Source organism: Gobio gobio, assembly GCF_949357685.1.
Source record: "Gobio gobio genome assembly, chromosome: 24".
Classification (NCBI taxonomy): domain Eukaryota; kingdom Metazoa; phylum Chordata; class Actinopteri; order Cypriniformes; family Gobionidae; genus Gobio; species Gobio gobio.
In genome coordinates, this window is record NC_137120.1 from 6,236,701 (window position 1) to 6,254,280 (window position 17,580).

At 41.6% G+C, this 17,580-nt stretch overlaps 1 protein-coding gene across 1 annotated transcript; it reads left to right on the plus strand.

Annotated features, from left to right (window-relative positions):
• Nucleotides 1–5,449: 5,449 nt before the first annotated feature.
• Nucleotides 5,450–11,451, plus strand: LOC307120819 (ladderlectin-like; the record flags this gene model as incomplete). Its single annotated transcript, XM_079807994.1, has 5 exons — nt 5,450–5,502; nt 8,650–8,717; nt 8,867–8,961; nt 9,421–9,546; nt 11,326–11,451. 5 exons carry the CDS (start codon nt 5,450–5,452, stop codon nt 11,449–11,451), a joined length of 468 nt encoding a protein of 155 aa, XP_079664120.1.
• Nucleotides 11,452–17,580: the final 6,129 nt, after the last annotated feature.

The window sequence follows — 17,580 nt, forward strand, 5'->3', positions numbered from 1 at the left end:
GCTACACTGTGTAACTTTTTTAGTCTATTCTTAGCTAAAAACACTTAGTTCTTTCAAAAATATATGTGCTCATTAATGTATATTTACTTCTTTCAAGTAATAAAGTATTCTCGTAAGTTTATAATATGCCATTGAAAATACATAAGGTAATGGGATCTAACGGTGGTCGCCATGTTGCCCCTCCATCTTGAAAGTACATTAGCCAAAGAGGGACATACCCGTAAATTCAAGCTTCGCTTTTCGCGTTTTAACCGGTTTTAATACTCGATGGCACTGTACAAAATTCTCTGCCTCGCGCATGTGCGCGTCAACTTGTTCAGACTTGTCTGGTGCATGTGCAGAGAGTTTTCATCTCAGCAGCTCCAGTAACAGAGTTATACGGAGTTTTCCTGGCTCGTTTATTCCTCAAAAGTCTGTTTTTCCTTGTGTGGTATTTCTGTGCGTTAATAACTCCGTAAGTAATAATAGTTATTGTCATTGTGGATGTGTTTCAGAGTGTGTCATCATGTAATTCAGTTGATGTCACCTCAGAAGTATTTTTGTGTCAACATACAATAGCGTAATGCTCACCTATTTGAATAGTCATTCAGTTATTAACAATGTTTATTCGTTTATAGAAAATATTTGCTTGTAATGTATGTTGATGGAAATATGTATCAGGTCTGATCGGCATATTAATACTTGTTATACAGAGCTAAACCTGCGCACACACTTTTGTAACCGGACACCGCTTGTTAGCAGCGGCAGCTCCGCTCTTTTTAATGCAGCTGCATTTAGCGCCTATATGTGGTACAATAAGCTCTGGTTTACGGTTACATTATACAAATGTAACTTATAAGTATAGTTATACAGTTCTTAACTGTGTATATTCTGTCATGTCATTATCATGTATATTTACCATCCTAATTTGTTCTCTCACAGAAACCACATTTATGTACATATCCATGCAAACCTGTTTATGTCTTGCAATTGGATGACTGAATAAACATTACTATCTTCAAAGTTCACTCTGGATTAGCTGCAGTTCTTTCTAGCCGAATAATTAGGCCAGTTGAGTTCCAACCATCCCACTGCGCACAGAATATCCCACAGGCACCGTGTCGAATGTGGACGAGGTCGAACTGGAAGCCATATTAATCTTGGACTAAATCGGCCACCGTAGGAGTTAAAGCGAAATTGGAATTGAACAGAACAGAAACTAAAATTCACTGGATGGTCATATACCAGTTCACCACTAGATGGGGGAAAATATCACACAGTGTAGCTTTAAGAAAGCTTTCACAAATTAAGGAGGAAGTCTCTGGGAATGTCTGTACCGGGGGATTTAAAACCCCAATCAATAGTCGAAAATAAAATTCTAGAACAATGAGAATTTTTGGCAATAATTTCAGATAGACATTTCATCTTTGCTGTCTTGACAGCCTTTTGAAAGTTATGCAGTGAGTCTTTTAGCATGCCATAGGATACTTGTAGTCCATCCTTCTTCAACTTACGCTCACATTGGCGACATTTCTGTCTAAGTGCCCGAATATCACCATTCATCCATGGTTGGGATATGCGTTTCAGTTTTACAAGCTTTCGGGGTGCAATAACATCTAAAATATTACAACATCTGTTATTGAACAGTTGCACCTGCTCATCAACATTCAAATGGGAAGAATCAGAGTCTGAAGTAAAGGGTTGATATTCCTCCAGATACATATTAGAAAATGCATCACAAGATTGAGCAGTTAGAGTACAAGACCAACATGCTTGAGTTGGTATAGTACTGGGTAGAGAAGGAAGGATAGTGTTAAACAGCACCGGTTTATGATCAGAGAAGGGAGTATCACTGATGGCAATATCAGTAGCTGATAAGCCATGAGTCAATATCAAATCTAATGTATGACCAAGACAGTGAGTGGGACCGTTTACCCATTGCACAAAGTTCAAGGAGGATATAAGATTTAAAAAGTTCTTTGCTAAAGCATTAGCTGCACAACAAACATGAATATTAAAATCACCCAAAATTAAGATGTTATCATGATAAGTCAAAATGTGTCCTAAAAAATCAGCAAATTCTTCAATAAAATTATTTGATGAAGGTGGTCGATATATTAAAATGACCAGTACAGGGCTGGAAGAATTCAAATGAATTACTTGGACTTCAAAGCTGGCAGGACTAGTGGTGGATAACAGTCTGCATTTGAGGTTATTTTTAAAAACTGTCACAAGCCCTCCTCCTCGACCAATAGGACGAGGGGTATAAAAAATGCAAAATCAGGGGGTACTATTTCAGAGAAAGGGCTTAAATCCCCTGATTTTATCCTGGACTCAGTCACAAAGAAGAAGTCTAGATCATTTCAAACAATAAAATCATTACAAATAAAAGTTTTGTTAACCAGGGAGCGAACATTTGCTAGAGCCATCCTGAGCTGCGGTGATTCTCGGTGAACTTGAGACGATCTGCGAAATGAGCGCAGATTAACGTAGTTGGCTTTCCTTCGCCGAATCCGAGGTGAATTGCATCGAGGAGAGATGGCTGAGGAGTCAGGTGAGTTTGGCTGAACATCCATAGTAGAATCCCCCGTTCGCTGTCACATCCATAGTCTCCATTCCGCTTCTGGTGCATAATAATCCAGCACAGAACGGGGAGGGCAGCCAAAGCTAACTTTATCCTTGCGGCGACACCTACCCTTTTCCCACATCTTCTTCGGCGTCGTCTGCCTGAGACATTGAAGATTTGCCACCTCCGATATTCAGGGAGGCAAGAGGAGTCCGGTTGTGAGTAAAAATTTTAATTATCCGTTTCAGAGGAAGTCACATGCTTGGGCATAGATTGGTAAATGTCGATCAATTGTTGACGGTCATAAACAATAAGAGAGTGGCAGTAGTGTGACACAGGAAACAATAAAAACGATAAAAACATGACAGATAACACAGAGAGTAGACGGCATGCCACACACACCGGCGCCATCTTTCCCATTTTTAAAAGATTTCAGTTCAGTCATGTTCAGATTTTTTGGTTATCAATTTGTTTTTGTGCTACGTCATCATTGCTCATTATCACAGTACAATACAAGATTACTTGTCAAAGAAATAAATTAATTTGAAATAATTTTAGTTCACATGTTGAGATTGCAGTTATACATGACCCAGTAAAAATGACTTCCAGTAATGCTGAAAATAGTGTTAAAGTGTTGATTCACCCAAAGATGAAACTTCTGACATCCTTTACGCACCAAACCGGTATGAGTTTCTTTGTTCTGTTGAACACAAAAGAAGATATTTTGATGAATGTTGGTAACCAAGCTGTTTCAGTGCCCATTGAGTTGGATTATAACGGCCGTAATTTTACGTATTTTTTCAAATTATGCATGAAAAAAAAAAAGACGAGTTGTGTTTTTTTTATGACGAGTTGTCATTACTAAAAAATTGTGTAAACATATTTTTTAGCTGCCTGAGATGCACACATGGCCTACATAAACTGGCGGACTCGTTAGACCGCCGAACGGTATATTGGACAGGTCAAATGTAGTTCAACAAAGTAGCTTTTTGGCCAACAACTGTAGACACAAGCAAGTGTGCTGTTGTTGTTGTGCCACAGTCATTGAGCATCTCGTCCTGATCAACCATTCAGTGATCAAGAGTCAATATTTTGTTATGTAGGCTTTTATTTAATTCTGTCAGCACATCAGATGGGTTTAAAAGCAGAAAGTGAAAAAAAAACCTTTCTTCCTAGATCAGACATTAGAATGAATGAACACAATCAGATTTTTTGAACAGGCACGGAAAAAATATTGGATGACTAACATTTAACTCGACTATAAATGGGTATTTGGCAAATATGCAGGAAACATGCTGTTCCCTTTCAGTCGGTCACGTTCGACGTACGTCGGAACTGACCGACGAATTGGGATCTGTTTTCAGAGACCAATCTACTTTGAGTGATTAAAAATGAGCCAATGGACATTGGCATGTGGTTCACACATTCCACCGCCCCGCTGCGTGGGTATAAATATGGAAGTGGAATACCGCATCATTGCTTTTAACTTCGGAGCCGAATGGTTTGCTGTATCAAGCTGTTTCTACGAAGAGAGTTTAGAAGAGTCTCGAGGAGGATTACTCTCTTACCTGGATGCTGGTGTGACAGCTCGAGTCAGCGAGTGGCCACTGCAACATACACTTGTTCCTGTGTTGGTTGGCTGGGCGTTTCCGTTCTTGAGTGCTCACACGCAGGCTTGCCATCGGACTGCTGTGAGCCGCGGTCATCTCCCTGAGTGCTTCAGCACTTCTAAAAGAGCATTTCCTTCTAAAAGAGCAACACGTTTGGACCCTGCGTCTTTTTCAAGATGTCATTCAAATCGTGTGTTTCTGGATGCGGTTGTTTCCTGTCCTCATTTGACAGCCACGATCTCTCTCACATATAAACATGTGAGATTGCTTTCAGGGGTGGTCCATGCTCTCTCAGGAGACATTGGTCACGTTGGCCTCACGAGGGTGAGCAAGTGGGTAGTCGAGGCTCACTTGCTTATGTGGTGGCCGGGCAGCCTTCTCCTTTGGCTGTCCGGGCCCCCTCCACCGGGAGTATGGCTGCCTCTTGGGCATTTTTGGCAGGGGTTCCCTGCAGGATGTTTGTGATGCGGCAGGATGTTCCTCTCCGCTCACTTTCGTCAGGTCCTTTGAGCTCGACATCTGTGCTATTCCTGGGGCTCGGGTGCTCACCCTGACTATGTCACAAGCGGGCATCCGGCTCCTATGGGGCCATCGGTATAGTCTCGTTCCCAAAGCGGTCACGCAGCTCGAGTTCCCTTAAAAGGGAACGCCCCCGGGCCTTCTCACCCATACTCTGCCCCACCTGGAGTGCTCAGGCAACACTCTGGGCTGCCTCCGGGCCTCCTGAGTCGGGTCTGTGTACTCCACCTCGCTGCCCCACCCCGGGTACGTCTGTGGTGCCGTTGGTCCCGCTTGTTTGGTCCCTGGAGGCCTGGCTAGGTCTCCCCGGAACCGTCTCGCTGGCTCATCCGAACCATCAGACTCGGCTACGCGATTCAGTTTGCTCGCCGGCCTACCAAGTACAGGGGCATCCTCTTCACCACCGTGTGGAGCAGCTTGTGGTCAGAGATCGATGTCCTGCTGGCGAAGGACGCAGTCGAGCCGGTTCCTCCAGCCGATATGAAGTCAGGGTTCTACAGGCCCTACTTCATTGGAACTGCGCATTCTGATTTGGGCCCTGCACAAGCTCCCGTTCAGAATGTTAACGCAGAAACGCATTCCCGAATGCATCCGTCCCCGAGATTGGTTTGCAGCGATCAACCTGAAGCCCTTTGGGCTGTCCCTGTCGCCTCACGGCTTCACGAAGTTGTGTGAACACAGGGACATGGTGCTCCGTCACCTCAGCCGGTTGGGCCTTCGGGTCAACCGAGAGAAGAGCAAACTCTGCCCCACGTAGAGGATCTCTTATCTCTGTATGGAGCTGGATTCGGTCAACTGGACTCCGCGCCTCACACCAGAGCGAGTCCGGTCAGTGTTGAACTGCTTGAATACGTTCAAGGAGAGGACAGCTGTCCCACTGAAATTCTTTCAGAGGCTCCTGGGGCGTATGGCATCTGCAGCCGCGGTAACGCCGCTCAGATTGCTTCATATGAGACCGTTTCAACGCTAGTTGCACGACCGAGTCCCGAGATGGGCGTGGCAGAGTGGCAAGTACCGGGTCTTAGTTACTCCTTACTGTCGCCAAACCTTCAACCCGTGGGCGGACCCCTCGTTTCTCCGGGCCAGAGTGTCCTTAGAACAGGTGTCCAGGCATGCTGTGGTCTCCATGGATGCCTCATCCACGGGCTGGGGGGCCACGTACAACGGGCACACAGTTTCGGGTCTGTGGACGGGGCCCCAACTGCGTTGGCATATCAATTGCCTAGAGTTACTGGCGGTCCGTCTTGCCCTGGCGCTGCCTTCGGAGGAGGCAGACCCAGCCCTAGCTTTATGTCCCATCCGCGCTCTTCGCGCTTACGTTGACCGGACTCAAAGCTTTAGAACCTCACAGCAGCTCTTCGTCTGTTACGGAGGCCAGCAGAAGGGAAAGGCTGTCTCCAAGCAGAGGTTAGCCCACTGGATAGTGGATGCTATCGTCTTGGCTTACAAGTCCCAAGACGTGCCTTGCCCGTTCGGGTTGCGAGCGCACTCCACAAGGAGTGTAGCTTCCTCCTGGGCGCTGGCTCAAGGCGCCTCGCTGACAGATATATGTAGAGCTGCGGGCTGGGCGACACCTAACACGTTCGCCAGATTTTATAGCCTCCGTGTAGAGCCGGTATCTTCCCGCATCCTCGCCCCCAGTGGCCAGTAGCGCTTAGTACCTGTTCTAGTGTCGGCTTGCAACGCCACTCCCGCCCAATGGGCCGGATACGTGCGTCTATTTTGCTCCAGTTGAGTTCCCCGGAAACGGCTAACCCTGTGAGTTCCTCCGCCACCCCTTCAGTGTCAGACGTTGCGGCCGTCTGACGCCAGGCCTGCACCCATATGCTTGTGGAACGTGTGTAGGCTGGGTTCCATATGTTCACTCACGGCAACCCCATATGTGTATTCTCCATGGTACCAGCTTCCCTACTCGGCTAGCCCCGTGTCTTTCCCTTGACAGATCCCGCTCTGTCGTCTCCGGGCATGTTCTTCCCCCCTGGGACCAGGTTGGATCCACCCCAGAGACTGCCATATGTAGCACTACCCTGATAGGTTAGTCCTTATGTGTATTTCGCCACCTCTCCATCCATTGAAGGACGTGGCTCCGCAGCGTACCATCTCCCGAGACGGGCATGCTTTCCCAGCGTTATCTAATAGTCACGCTGAGTGGGTCTTGCAGGAACAGCAGTGACTGTCCTTCCCTGCCGGGAGCCCTGACTCCCACTCTAACATAGGAGTGGTCCAGTGAGCTCAAGCAGGAAGGGCCAGCATCCCTGACGTGTTGGTAGGGATCCCAAATCGTCGTCAGTTCGAACGTCGAACTTGACCGACTGAAAGGGAACGTCTCGGTTACATATGTAACCCTCGTTCCCTGAAGGAGGGAACGGAGACATATGTCCCGTCGCCAGGGGCTGTGCTTCCGCTGAAGGCCCGAGTCACTTATCTCGGCTCCTCAGTTAAAAAGATGATGCGGTATTCCACTTCCGTATTTATCATTCAAAGTAGATTGGTCTCTGAAAACAGATCCCAATTCGTCGGTCAGTTCCGATATACGTCTCCGTTCCCTCCTTCAGGGAACAAGGGTTACATACGTAACCAAGACATTTTTGTAAAACAACACTTTTGAAGAAAAAAGTGATGTTTTATTAACAAATTTCGGGAGAAGCACGTTCAGATAATTAAACCTAATTAAACACGTGTGGAGCACATCAAGCTAATTGATTTAATCAACGATAAGAGGTGTATATATACAGCAGATTTACCTTCTTTCATTGACCGTTTTTATTTTAGCATCCCTCCACCACCCCATCTCCTCACTTTGATTTTAATAAACTCTTACTAGACGTCAACACAATCCATAATAAATACAGTCTAGTTCTAGACTAGCTCTATCACGGGGGGAATACTCTGGGTTTGGGCTAAAATTCCGAGCCCTTCCCCATACAGCACGCCAAATACGCATAAACTCTATTTAATTTGATGTAAGTGTGAACTCGTGAAATACATATTATGTATAGTGTGAAGTCTGATGTTTGAGAAAATATAAGGGGTCATTAACTTTGTCAATTCGTTCACTGTTTTTTGAACATTTTTACTGAAATGTGTGAGAGCAAGAATTAAGAATATAAGGGCGTCGTACCAAAGGACAACAGAAACAAAAAAGTAAAATATTTGAGCAATTCTAAGACAAAAAACTACCATGTGCACATGACACGGGCTTCACAGTAACAAGACCTTGAATGGGGTCCTTCAATAAATTAAACTTGTCAGTGGAATTGCCTGATTTAAAGTCAGGATATGGTGTCACATGGTTTTCAGAGACAAAATGTATCAAGTTCATATGCTTTTAGAAATATATGGATGAAAAAAAGATTGCCATTTACTAAAATAGACATTATGCCTGATGTATTTATTAACATTTGCATTCCTTTCTTTTGAAATTATAAAAGTTGAGAAGTTGCTTGAGACAGTCGCACTAAACAATTTTGAGATTTGGCTCAAACATTTTTAAAAACTAAAGACAAAGCAGTTTTTATATCAACAGGTCCATGTAAGACAAAGAAATGATTAACCATTTACTGCATTTTAAATGATGATAATGATCTTGTGTGACTGTTCAAATTCCATTTCACGTCAGCCACGCAAATATTTAAAATGCTTAAAAGTAAATATTTCTACCGGCTCATCCCATTCTCCAATATTTGGATTTTATTTCATGCATATAAAAATCTACATCTCAAACAATAAGATATCTTTCTCGTGACTTGGCCCATACACACATGACATTAAGTCAAGTATAAAAGCAGGGCTGTTTCTGCAACTTCACAAAATCTTCCTCTGAGATTCTGAAGGCAACAACCAAACCAAGGTGAGTTTCTGGGACAAAACCTTCTGAATAACATTTCTAAAGTATATTTGTGCTTTGTCTTTAAATGCATTGAGAATCCACAGTGTGCCGAATATGAGTGCAGACATTATCTTTCCTAATTTCAGGTTCATCATGGCAATGCTGAGAAGTTTTCTTCTTCTTTTTATCCTCTTCTCCATGGGAATTGCAGAACGTAAGACACATATGTACAATATTACTAATATTTGCATGATTAATTAGAAATGTACAATATCAAAGTACATAAACATAAAATAATAAAAATTAAAAGCATTCTTTGCTGTGAATTTTACAAACGCCCTAACATTTCTGCACTGGATGCAGTTGATTTAGTTGAAAGATGCCCCTATGGATGGACAAACTTTGGACTCCGGTGCTACAAGTACTTCTCTCAGACGGTTCCCTGGATCACAGCAGAGGTAATGTGTTGCTCAAACCCTATATTAAATAAATACATAAGGTACAATGTACTTATTGAGTTTATGTATTTTAAAACACTTGCTGATATCGAGGTGGGACACGGGTGAGGTTAGGGGCAGTTTTGGTGGGATGGGTCGGTTAAGGTGTAAGGGAAGAGTCAACGGCGTAATCATCCGTCTAATTACAGAAAATAACTACAACTGTAATTACATGCAGATTTTTCTTTTTAAAATATAAGTAAACAATAATTGCACCAAATCAAATTATTAATTTAAATGTTAGTGCATTAGTAGTTAAAGACACGTAAAATAAAGTGAGAATTGTTATTTTTTTAAGTAGACCTACTAAACCTGAAAAGTACTGAAATGTTGTTTGAAAAGTCACTTATGCTTTATGCTAAAAAGATTAACACATAGATTAACAAAGATTATTGACACTAAAGAAATCTGTCTTTTTAGAAAAACTGCCTAAAGCTTGATGCGAATCTGGCATCTGTGCATAATAAAGTGGAAAATAATTTCCTGCTGAGTCTGCTGCCCTCTTCTAACACACGTGCTTGGATCGGTGCTCATGATGCTGTACAAGTAAGTTAAACTGTGTCCTAGAGATCTGTTTGTTTGTCTAAACTGACATTTCTGCTTTAAACAGTAAATACAAAGCTGGTCTAAAGCTGAACTTAAAGAGTCAGTTCACCCAAAAATGAAAATGATCCCATGATTTACTCATCCTCAAGTCATCCTAGGTGTAAATTACATTCTTCTTTCTTACGAACACAATCAGAGTTATATTAAAATGTCCTGCTCTTCCAAGCTTTATAATGGCAGTGTATGGGTAGAATGGGTGAATTCAGTAGATTTCGAATAAAGGGGTAATAAAGGCCTTCTGAAGTGAAGCCATGCGTTTGTGTAAGAAAAATATCCATATTTAAAACATTACAAACTAAAATAACTAGCTTCCGGTAGACGGCCGTACACATCGATGAAAGAGAAGATCGAAAGAGTGACCCCTGACCTGACGCATGACGTACTGACATATTGAAGCTCAGAGAATAGAGCAGGGGTCTCCAAACTCAGTCCTGGAGGGCCGCTGTCCTGCAGAGTTTAGCTCCAACCCCAATTAAACACACCTGAACCAGCTAATCTGTGTCTAACTAGGGCCGTGTAAGACATTGATTAGCTTCAGGTGTGTTTATTCGGGGTTGGAGCTAAACTCTGCAGGACAGCGGCCCTCCAGGACTGAGTTTGGAGACGCCTGGAATAGAGCAAAACAAAACACCGGTCAAGAATTGGAGTCTAAAACAAGATTTTTAAAAGATACATTTTCCAATATAAGAGAAGAGGAGCTTGAGTTTGTTGCCCAGCTTTATTAGTTTGAACCGTGAGAGGCATCAAAGCTTCTCCTACATCATGTCTGGGGTTATTCTTTTGGTGTAGGTCGACTTGCGTAGGCCGTCTGTCGGCAGCTAGTTATTTTACTTTATAAAGTTTTCTCTTCATAAGGCCTTTATTAACCCTCTGGAGCCGTATGGATTACTTTTATGATGGATAGATGCACTTTTTGGGCTTCAAAATCTCAACTCCATTCTCTACCATAATAAAGCTTGGAACAGCAGGACATTTTTAATATAACTCTGATTGTATTTGTCTGAAAGAAGAATGTCATTTACACCTAGGATGGCTTGAATGAATGAAGCGCATTCATATTTACTACTGTAGGAGAGAGCGGGCACTACCTAACGCTTATTGACTGTCTCAGTTTGTGTAAATCCACTTGGGGTTCTGAGTATTTATTTTTTCCCACATTAATTGCACACATGTCTAGTACAATTATGTGCTTTTGTTTCATTAATACAGTGTATACTTTTTTTTCTTGATTTACCCTGAAAGAATGGAAGTGAAATGTGACAACATGCCCCGTAGGTGGGGTACATTGTACATGACCAAATGACAGCTTAAAATGTTACTTGATATAATCAAAAAAATATCCAAGAAAAACTAAAATATTTTGTCAACAAAATACAATTATTAACTTTTTAAAATAAAATAATGGCATTTTTTAATCATTAAAAATATACTCATTTTTGAGTTTGACAACAAACACATTGCTAAATACAGCTAAACAGCATAGTTCAAAACATAATAATTAGTAATTTCTGAACATTAACTCTAAGTCATTATTCACTGTTTTCTCATGGTTTCTCAAAAGAATTCATAAAAGTATAGAATATAATAACATATTTCTAATAGTGGCTCATTGTAACGCAGTGTTACAACACACCCCACCTGCACAACTGGGATTTAAATCGCGGCTTTAATTAGCTTCAGTAGTTGTGCACTCTTATAATCACTGTCTTTGCTCTTTAGGAAAAACAGTGGCTGTGGACTGATGGAAGTGCGTATGATTATACCAACTGGTGCTCGAATGAGCCTAATAATCTCAATGGTGGCGAGAACTGTCTGGAGATCAGCTTCACCTGTGAGAACTTCTGATCATAAATTACAATACTATAAATTCATATCATACAGTATCATGCAATGGCTCTTTTTTAGTTTGATTCTAACTCCACTATAATGATCAGTCTAACTTATTTCATTTTTCCATCCTACAGCTAACCGTTGCTGGAACGATTTTCCCTGTTCAGGCCAATTGAGCTATATTTGTGCTACAGGCCCGTGAGATCACATGCAGTCGTGCTGCTCCACAGTTACTTTGATTGTACACTTTCTGACCTTCCTTATCTTTAATATAAAGTGGGAATGGTGATTTTTATTATTTTTGAGATCTCAAAAAAATGTTTATTCTTCCTTTACTTCATTTAAATGACTTTCTCTGAAACACTTCTAATCAATAAAAGCATTGATAAAGCAAATCATGTGTGTTTGTGTTTTTATATTATATATAAATATAAGAATATTGTGTAGCAAGGTTTGAGGATGTGGTTATTATAACAGCATTATATAATGTCAGGGTAGGGTTTAAGCTGCTTCATCATTAAGCAAATATGAACCTCATTCAATGCTCTTTTTGTTTTCTGTCTTATAAAATATCCCATTGCTATTTCAGAGTGAGAAACCTCTGCGAATGAATCAAACTGAATCACGAACAATTAAAGACCATTTTCTAAACCTGTTTGACCGATTAGATCAATAGTGATTCATTCACTATTCTGGCATTGCTAGTTGATAGACAACTGATAGAAAACACACAGAACATGACTCCTGAAATATTATCAGAAAAATGATTCTCAGGTCAGCTACAGAAATTTACAACATCAGAGAAGGATTTATCAGTAATATTTATATAAAAAAGGTCTAGTTCCCCACCAGACTCCTCATCCTCAGTGGATAAAGTGCCCGTCGGCTGCACAGTGTATGTACTGGTGTTGTTGGGGTCCTCTTCTGGTATCAAGGACAACATTGTCTCATTTGGATCATCCCAACCCTTTTGTGTGGGAGCTGTAAGAAAATAGAAATACAGAAGGTAAAAAGAGAGAAAAGAAAGAAAAAATGTAATATGGCCCTTGTACTATTTATTTGGAGAAAAGTCTGAGACTATAGGCTATTAAAACACTACTATTGTGAAAGGGAATTGTTTAGGACAGAACCATGTTGTAAAATGTATTATTATTATTATTATTATTATTATTATTATTATTACTAAAACCACAGCTATAATTGTTGACTGAGCTCAAAAAACAACAGAGAAAATGGAAGTCGGAGTAAGACTTAATCTTAAGCTTCTCACCACGGACATTGACTTTGATTGAGTGAGATTTCCAGTCTTATGGTCCAGCCCCAGTCTGTCTATGAATTTCCCACCGGGGTCCATCCTTTAATGAGAACCTATTAGTCCTTTTATTGTACAGCTATGACGCTAAATAAGGTTGTGGAATCAGATACTCTGGAATCAGCATATTTCCACCGTAGCCGATCATCTCTCTGTGTGTCAGAGACTCCAGAGTTTAGAGTGACAGTATCTTCACCTTTATTTTCTTCACTTTATCTAGCCCTCTGGTCTGCAAACTTTTTATACCATGTACCACCTTAGAAAATATTTGGCTCTCCAAGTACCACCATATAATGACCAACATTAAAATACAGTAGCGCGGTATAGGCCTATTCAGCTACAGCTCTGCACAGTTCAAAAATGAGGCAGTTTAATCCTAATAAGAATATTTATTGTTGTCAGCCACTTTTTTCATTGTACACAGTTTGTATATTAACACTGCACTGTGCTTACATGCAGGTAAATACAATAATTAAATAATAATTCAATTAAAATGTGTTGTACCTAAAAGTTTAATTAAAACTGTACTGTACTGTACTGTACTTAAATGTTAAAAAAAACTTTACTCAAATAAAGATTAAATTAAAATGTAGGCCTATTGTATTAACATTTATTTATATTTGTTATGAGTTTGTCACACCACAGAAACATTCAGTCTTTGTAACGTGTTTCAGCAATACATTTCTAACATTTATAATGTGTTTAGAAACAAATTTAAGAATTGAGTCTGAGTACCACACTTTGAGAACCACTGATCTAGCCCAACTCGAATCATATCTGGAGAAAAGAAATGTAAATGCAACTAGTATCTTGTCAAACAAACCTTTGGTTTCTGTGATATTGGAAATCTTAGTTTGAACAATAATCACAGATTTATATTTTATTTTGATTGATTGATATATTTTTATGATCAGGCCACTTGTAATGGACAATGGAATAAAACAATGGACATTGTTTTAAAGTAACTCACTGTTTGGTAAATCTCTCTGCTGATTAGGCATTTCCCCATCTGCAAAAGACAGATCTAAATCTGATTTGGCTTAAAAGAATCTCACTCATACTGATTTGACAAATAATTCATTTTCTTGTCCCTAATAATCAACATAATGCAGGGGAAACTGTAATGTGAACTGCAGTGCTGAACTTCTCACTGCGTCATATACCAGCAGCCATATCACCCTGTAGCCCAAGACTGGTTTCCCACTGAAGCTAAGCAGGGCTGAGCCTGGTCAGTACCTGGATGGGAGACCTCCTGGGAAAACTAGGTAGCTGCTGGAAGAGATGTTAGTGAGGCCAGTAGGGGGCGCTCACCCTGTGGTCTGTGTAGGTCCTAACGCCCCATAATATGTCCTTCGATAAAGAGTAGGGGTGTAACACTGGCATCCTGGACAAATTTGCCCATTTTACAAGAAGTAAAAGTCTTTTACTTGCCCCTTCAAAAAAGTCCCGGACAAGCGGACAAGCGTTAATGTCGAGCCCTGAATAAGCATTGTCTCAGAACAAGCCGTTTGCAGAACGGTGGGGTATATATATATTTCCTGGTAAAGTGACCTCACATTTCACAGGCCCCGCCCACGAGTGTTGATGGACACTGCCGTATTAGCATAGACCCCACCCTCAGAGAGAGCCAGAGCATTAAAATCGGCATGAAATCAAATTTTACTATTCGTATTTTTATATTTAATATTGTAATGTTTACTATAACTGATTTATCTGTGCACTTCATTATTATTATTTTTATTCATTTACCCTTATAATCTTTAATCAAATATGTTAACCTTCCCTCCCTCCTCGAAACGACTTGTGCTATGGTGCGAGGGCGGGGCTATCGCGCTCTGTTTAGTTTCTGCTCTGCCTCTCAGAAACCTGTCACTGATCGTAGCAATATGGTGGTTAGGTGAATTTTTTCGGTATACACAATACCTTCTTCAGGAAGGACTTGAGTCAAAAAGAAAGAAATATATGAGAGGTAAAAGCTTTTTTTATGTAAAAAGTACTCAATATAGTCGGACGATTAGCTTGTCGTGACGGCTCTCACTTAGGAATGCAGCGTGTGTGAACGCGCTTACGGCGCGCCCCCCATATAGGTTTTATAAAAAGTTTTACAGAAATAAAGCCATAAAAGGCTTAAAAGGAGTGAAATCTGTAGCATAAACCAGCAAGAAGTAAGGAAACATGTTCAGTAACATATCAAAAGGATTTAGAGAGAAAATAAATTAATTTAAGAGCTAGATTGAGTTTTTCTCCACAACTGAGTGCAAACTGGCATTCAAATCTGCCTCCATTTTGTTAGCAACTCCCAACGATCCAATCAATTCCCGAAGGACGAAATCAAGCCCCGCCCTACATTTTTTAGATTTCAGAAGCTGTTTCACTCGGATATACGTCACAATAAGGAGAAAAGGACGATCTCAACTTCCGTTTCACACCGACTTTAACAGCAGCATTCAAATAAGAAATGTGTTCTTAATAAAGCTACTAAAGTTATTCATTCAAGAGCAGTGAGTGATTTTCTGTTGTTTGATTCATATTAACAGCAGATATAGCAGTAGGAGTAGCAGTAGCAGATCGAGCTATAGGCTTCACACTCACAATTTTGAAAATCAGCTTCTTCTTAAAGCCGGGTGCACACTGTGTGATTTTGGCCCCGATTGGGCAGTCTGAGACACATTTTGCAAATCCTAAAAGATTCCTCTGATCCTAGGCTACAATCTGAAGTCTTTGATCGTTAGTTTGACATGGTCACCGACAGCCGATTAATGTGATCAAATTTGACCTCAGATGAAATTGTGTCAGAAGTTTTTTTGCGTGCATCCGTTTTTAACGCGCCTTGACCATCGTACAGTCTAACATTAATGACAGCTGAGATCTTACAGTGTGACATGACTTACAGTGGGGATCATGTTCGTACAGTCTGACAATGAACTAATAAAGGATTATTATAAATTGCACAGTGTGCACCCGGCTTAAGTTTAATCCGAGGTTAAACAACTTTGAGTAGCATGTTGCATACTGGCATTAGGTAGTAGTCTTATAGTTTGATTAAATACAATTAAATACAAACAGTTCTAAATCAGGATAAAACCTTGTATGGGGTTCATTCACTTCATGTTTTTAGAGATTAAAGCTTAAACAAGAATCATCTCTAGTTTTCATTCTTGCTGTTACTTTTTTAATACTCAAGTACAATTTTAATGTGGTACTTTTTTACTTTTATGCAAATATGTGTTTTCCCCAGTGAGCCTTCTCGCACAGACACTGTGCAAGGTCAGGGAGGACGTGGAGCAGGTCTTGTTAGTTGCGCCCTGCTGGCCCAACCGGACCTGGTTCCCTGAACTTACACTCCTCTCGACAGCCCCTCCTGGCCAATTCCCCTGAGGAAGGACCTGCTTTCTCAGGGACGGGGCACTCTATGGCACCTGCGTCCAGACCTCTGGAAACTCCATGTCTGGTCCCTGGAGGGGATGCGGAGGTTCAAGGTGGCCTACCACAAGCATTGGTAGACACCATCTCTTCTGCTAGAGCCCCCTCTACGAGGCTTCTCTATGCTTTGAAGTGGAACCTATTTGTTGAGTGGTGCTCTTCCCGCCAGGAAGACCCCCGAAGGTGTTCGATTAGGGTCGTGCTTTCTTTCCTGCAAGATGGGTTGGAGCGAATGCTGTCTCCCTCCACCCTCAAAGTGTACATCGCAGCAATAGCAGCGTATCACGATGCAGTCGAAGGTAAGTCCTTGGGAAAACACGACCTAATCATCAGGTTCCTCAGAGGTGCGAGGAGGCTAAATCCTCCTCTTCCAAACTTGGTACCCTCTTGGGACTTAGCTCCCGTCCACACTCTTTGCGCCTACGTGGACCGAACTCAAAGCTTTAGGACCTCAGAGCAGCTCTTCATCTGTTACAGAGGCCAGCAGAAGGGAAAGGCTGTCTCCAAGCAGAGGTTAGCTCACTGGATAGTGGATGCTATCGTGACGTGCCTTGCCCATTCAGGTTGCGAGATGGGTTGTTTTTATGGTTAAAAAATCATACATTGTGATTTTTTTTTTTAGATTATATCTCTCACAGTAGACATGCACCTAGACAAGGCAAGGCAAGGCAAATTTATTTGCAGGCGCGCAGATGGCACTAGGGACGGGGGGGACATGACCCCCCAAGATTCACAGTGACCCGATCCGTCCCCCGCCCTCACTATCCCTATGAACGGGGCAGACGCAGGGTGACACACAATAATAATCTACACCGGTCACTATTACTTTGTACCCATGTTCTCACTACACACTGTTCTGCTTTCAATAAACACACGATGCCACCGACGTTTACACACTCTCTCTCTCTCTCTCTCTGTCTGTGTGCTTGCTACTACTCCTGAACAGGGTTGCCAGGTTTTCACAACAAAACCCGCCGAATTGCTACTCAAAACAAGCCCAAACGCGTTTTCAGGGGGGCTTCCCCGGTAAAAATCACATTTGGGGGTAAAATGTGTTTTTTTTGGCATGGTTGCCTACTAAAATTCGCATTCCCGGGGCTAAATATCACATCATTGGGATCGCTTCAACCCGCGGACATGAAAAACAGCCCGCGGCAACAGTGATGAAGTAGCTGTGTAAGTCGTTCTTATTCCCCACTTGTTTAGTGTAGAGTGTAAGTGCAATAAAAACACGCACACAATCTGATATCACTCTGAAATATTTATTTGAATAACAACGTAATCCAAAAACAGATTTGACACATTACATTTTTTAAATAAACTTGTCATTTCAAATAATAATGTCCTGACACAGAGGCACGTTTTGTCCCTTTTTTGTTTCTCTTGCCTGTCTTCCTCTTATTTGTTCC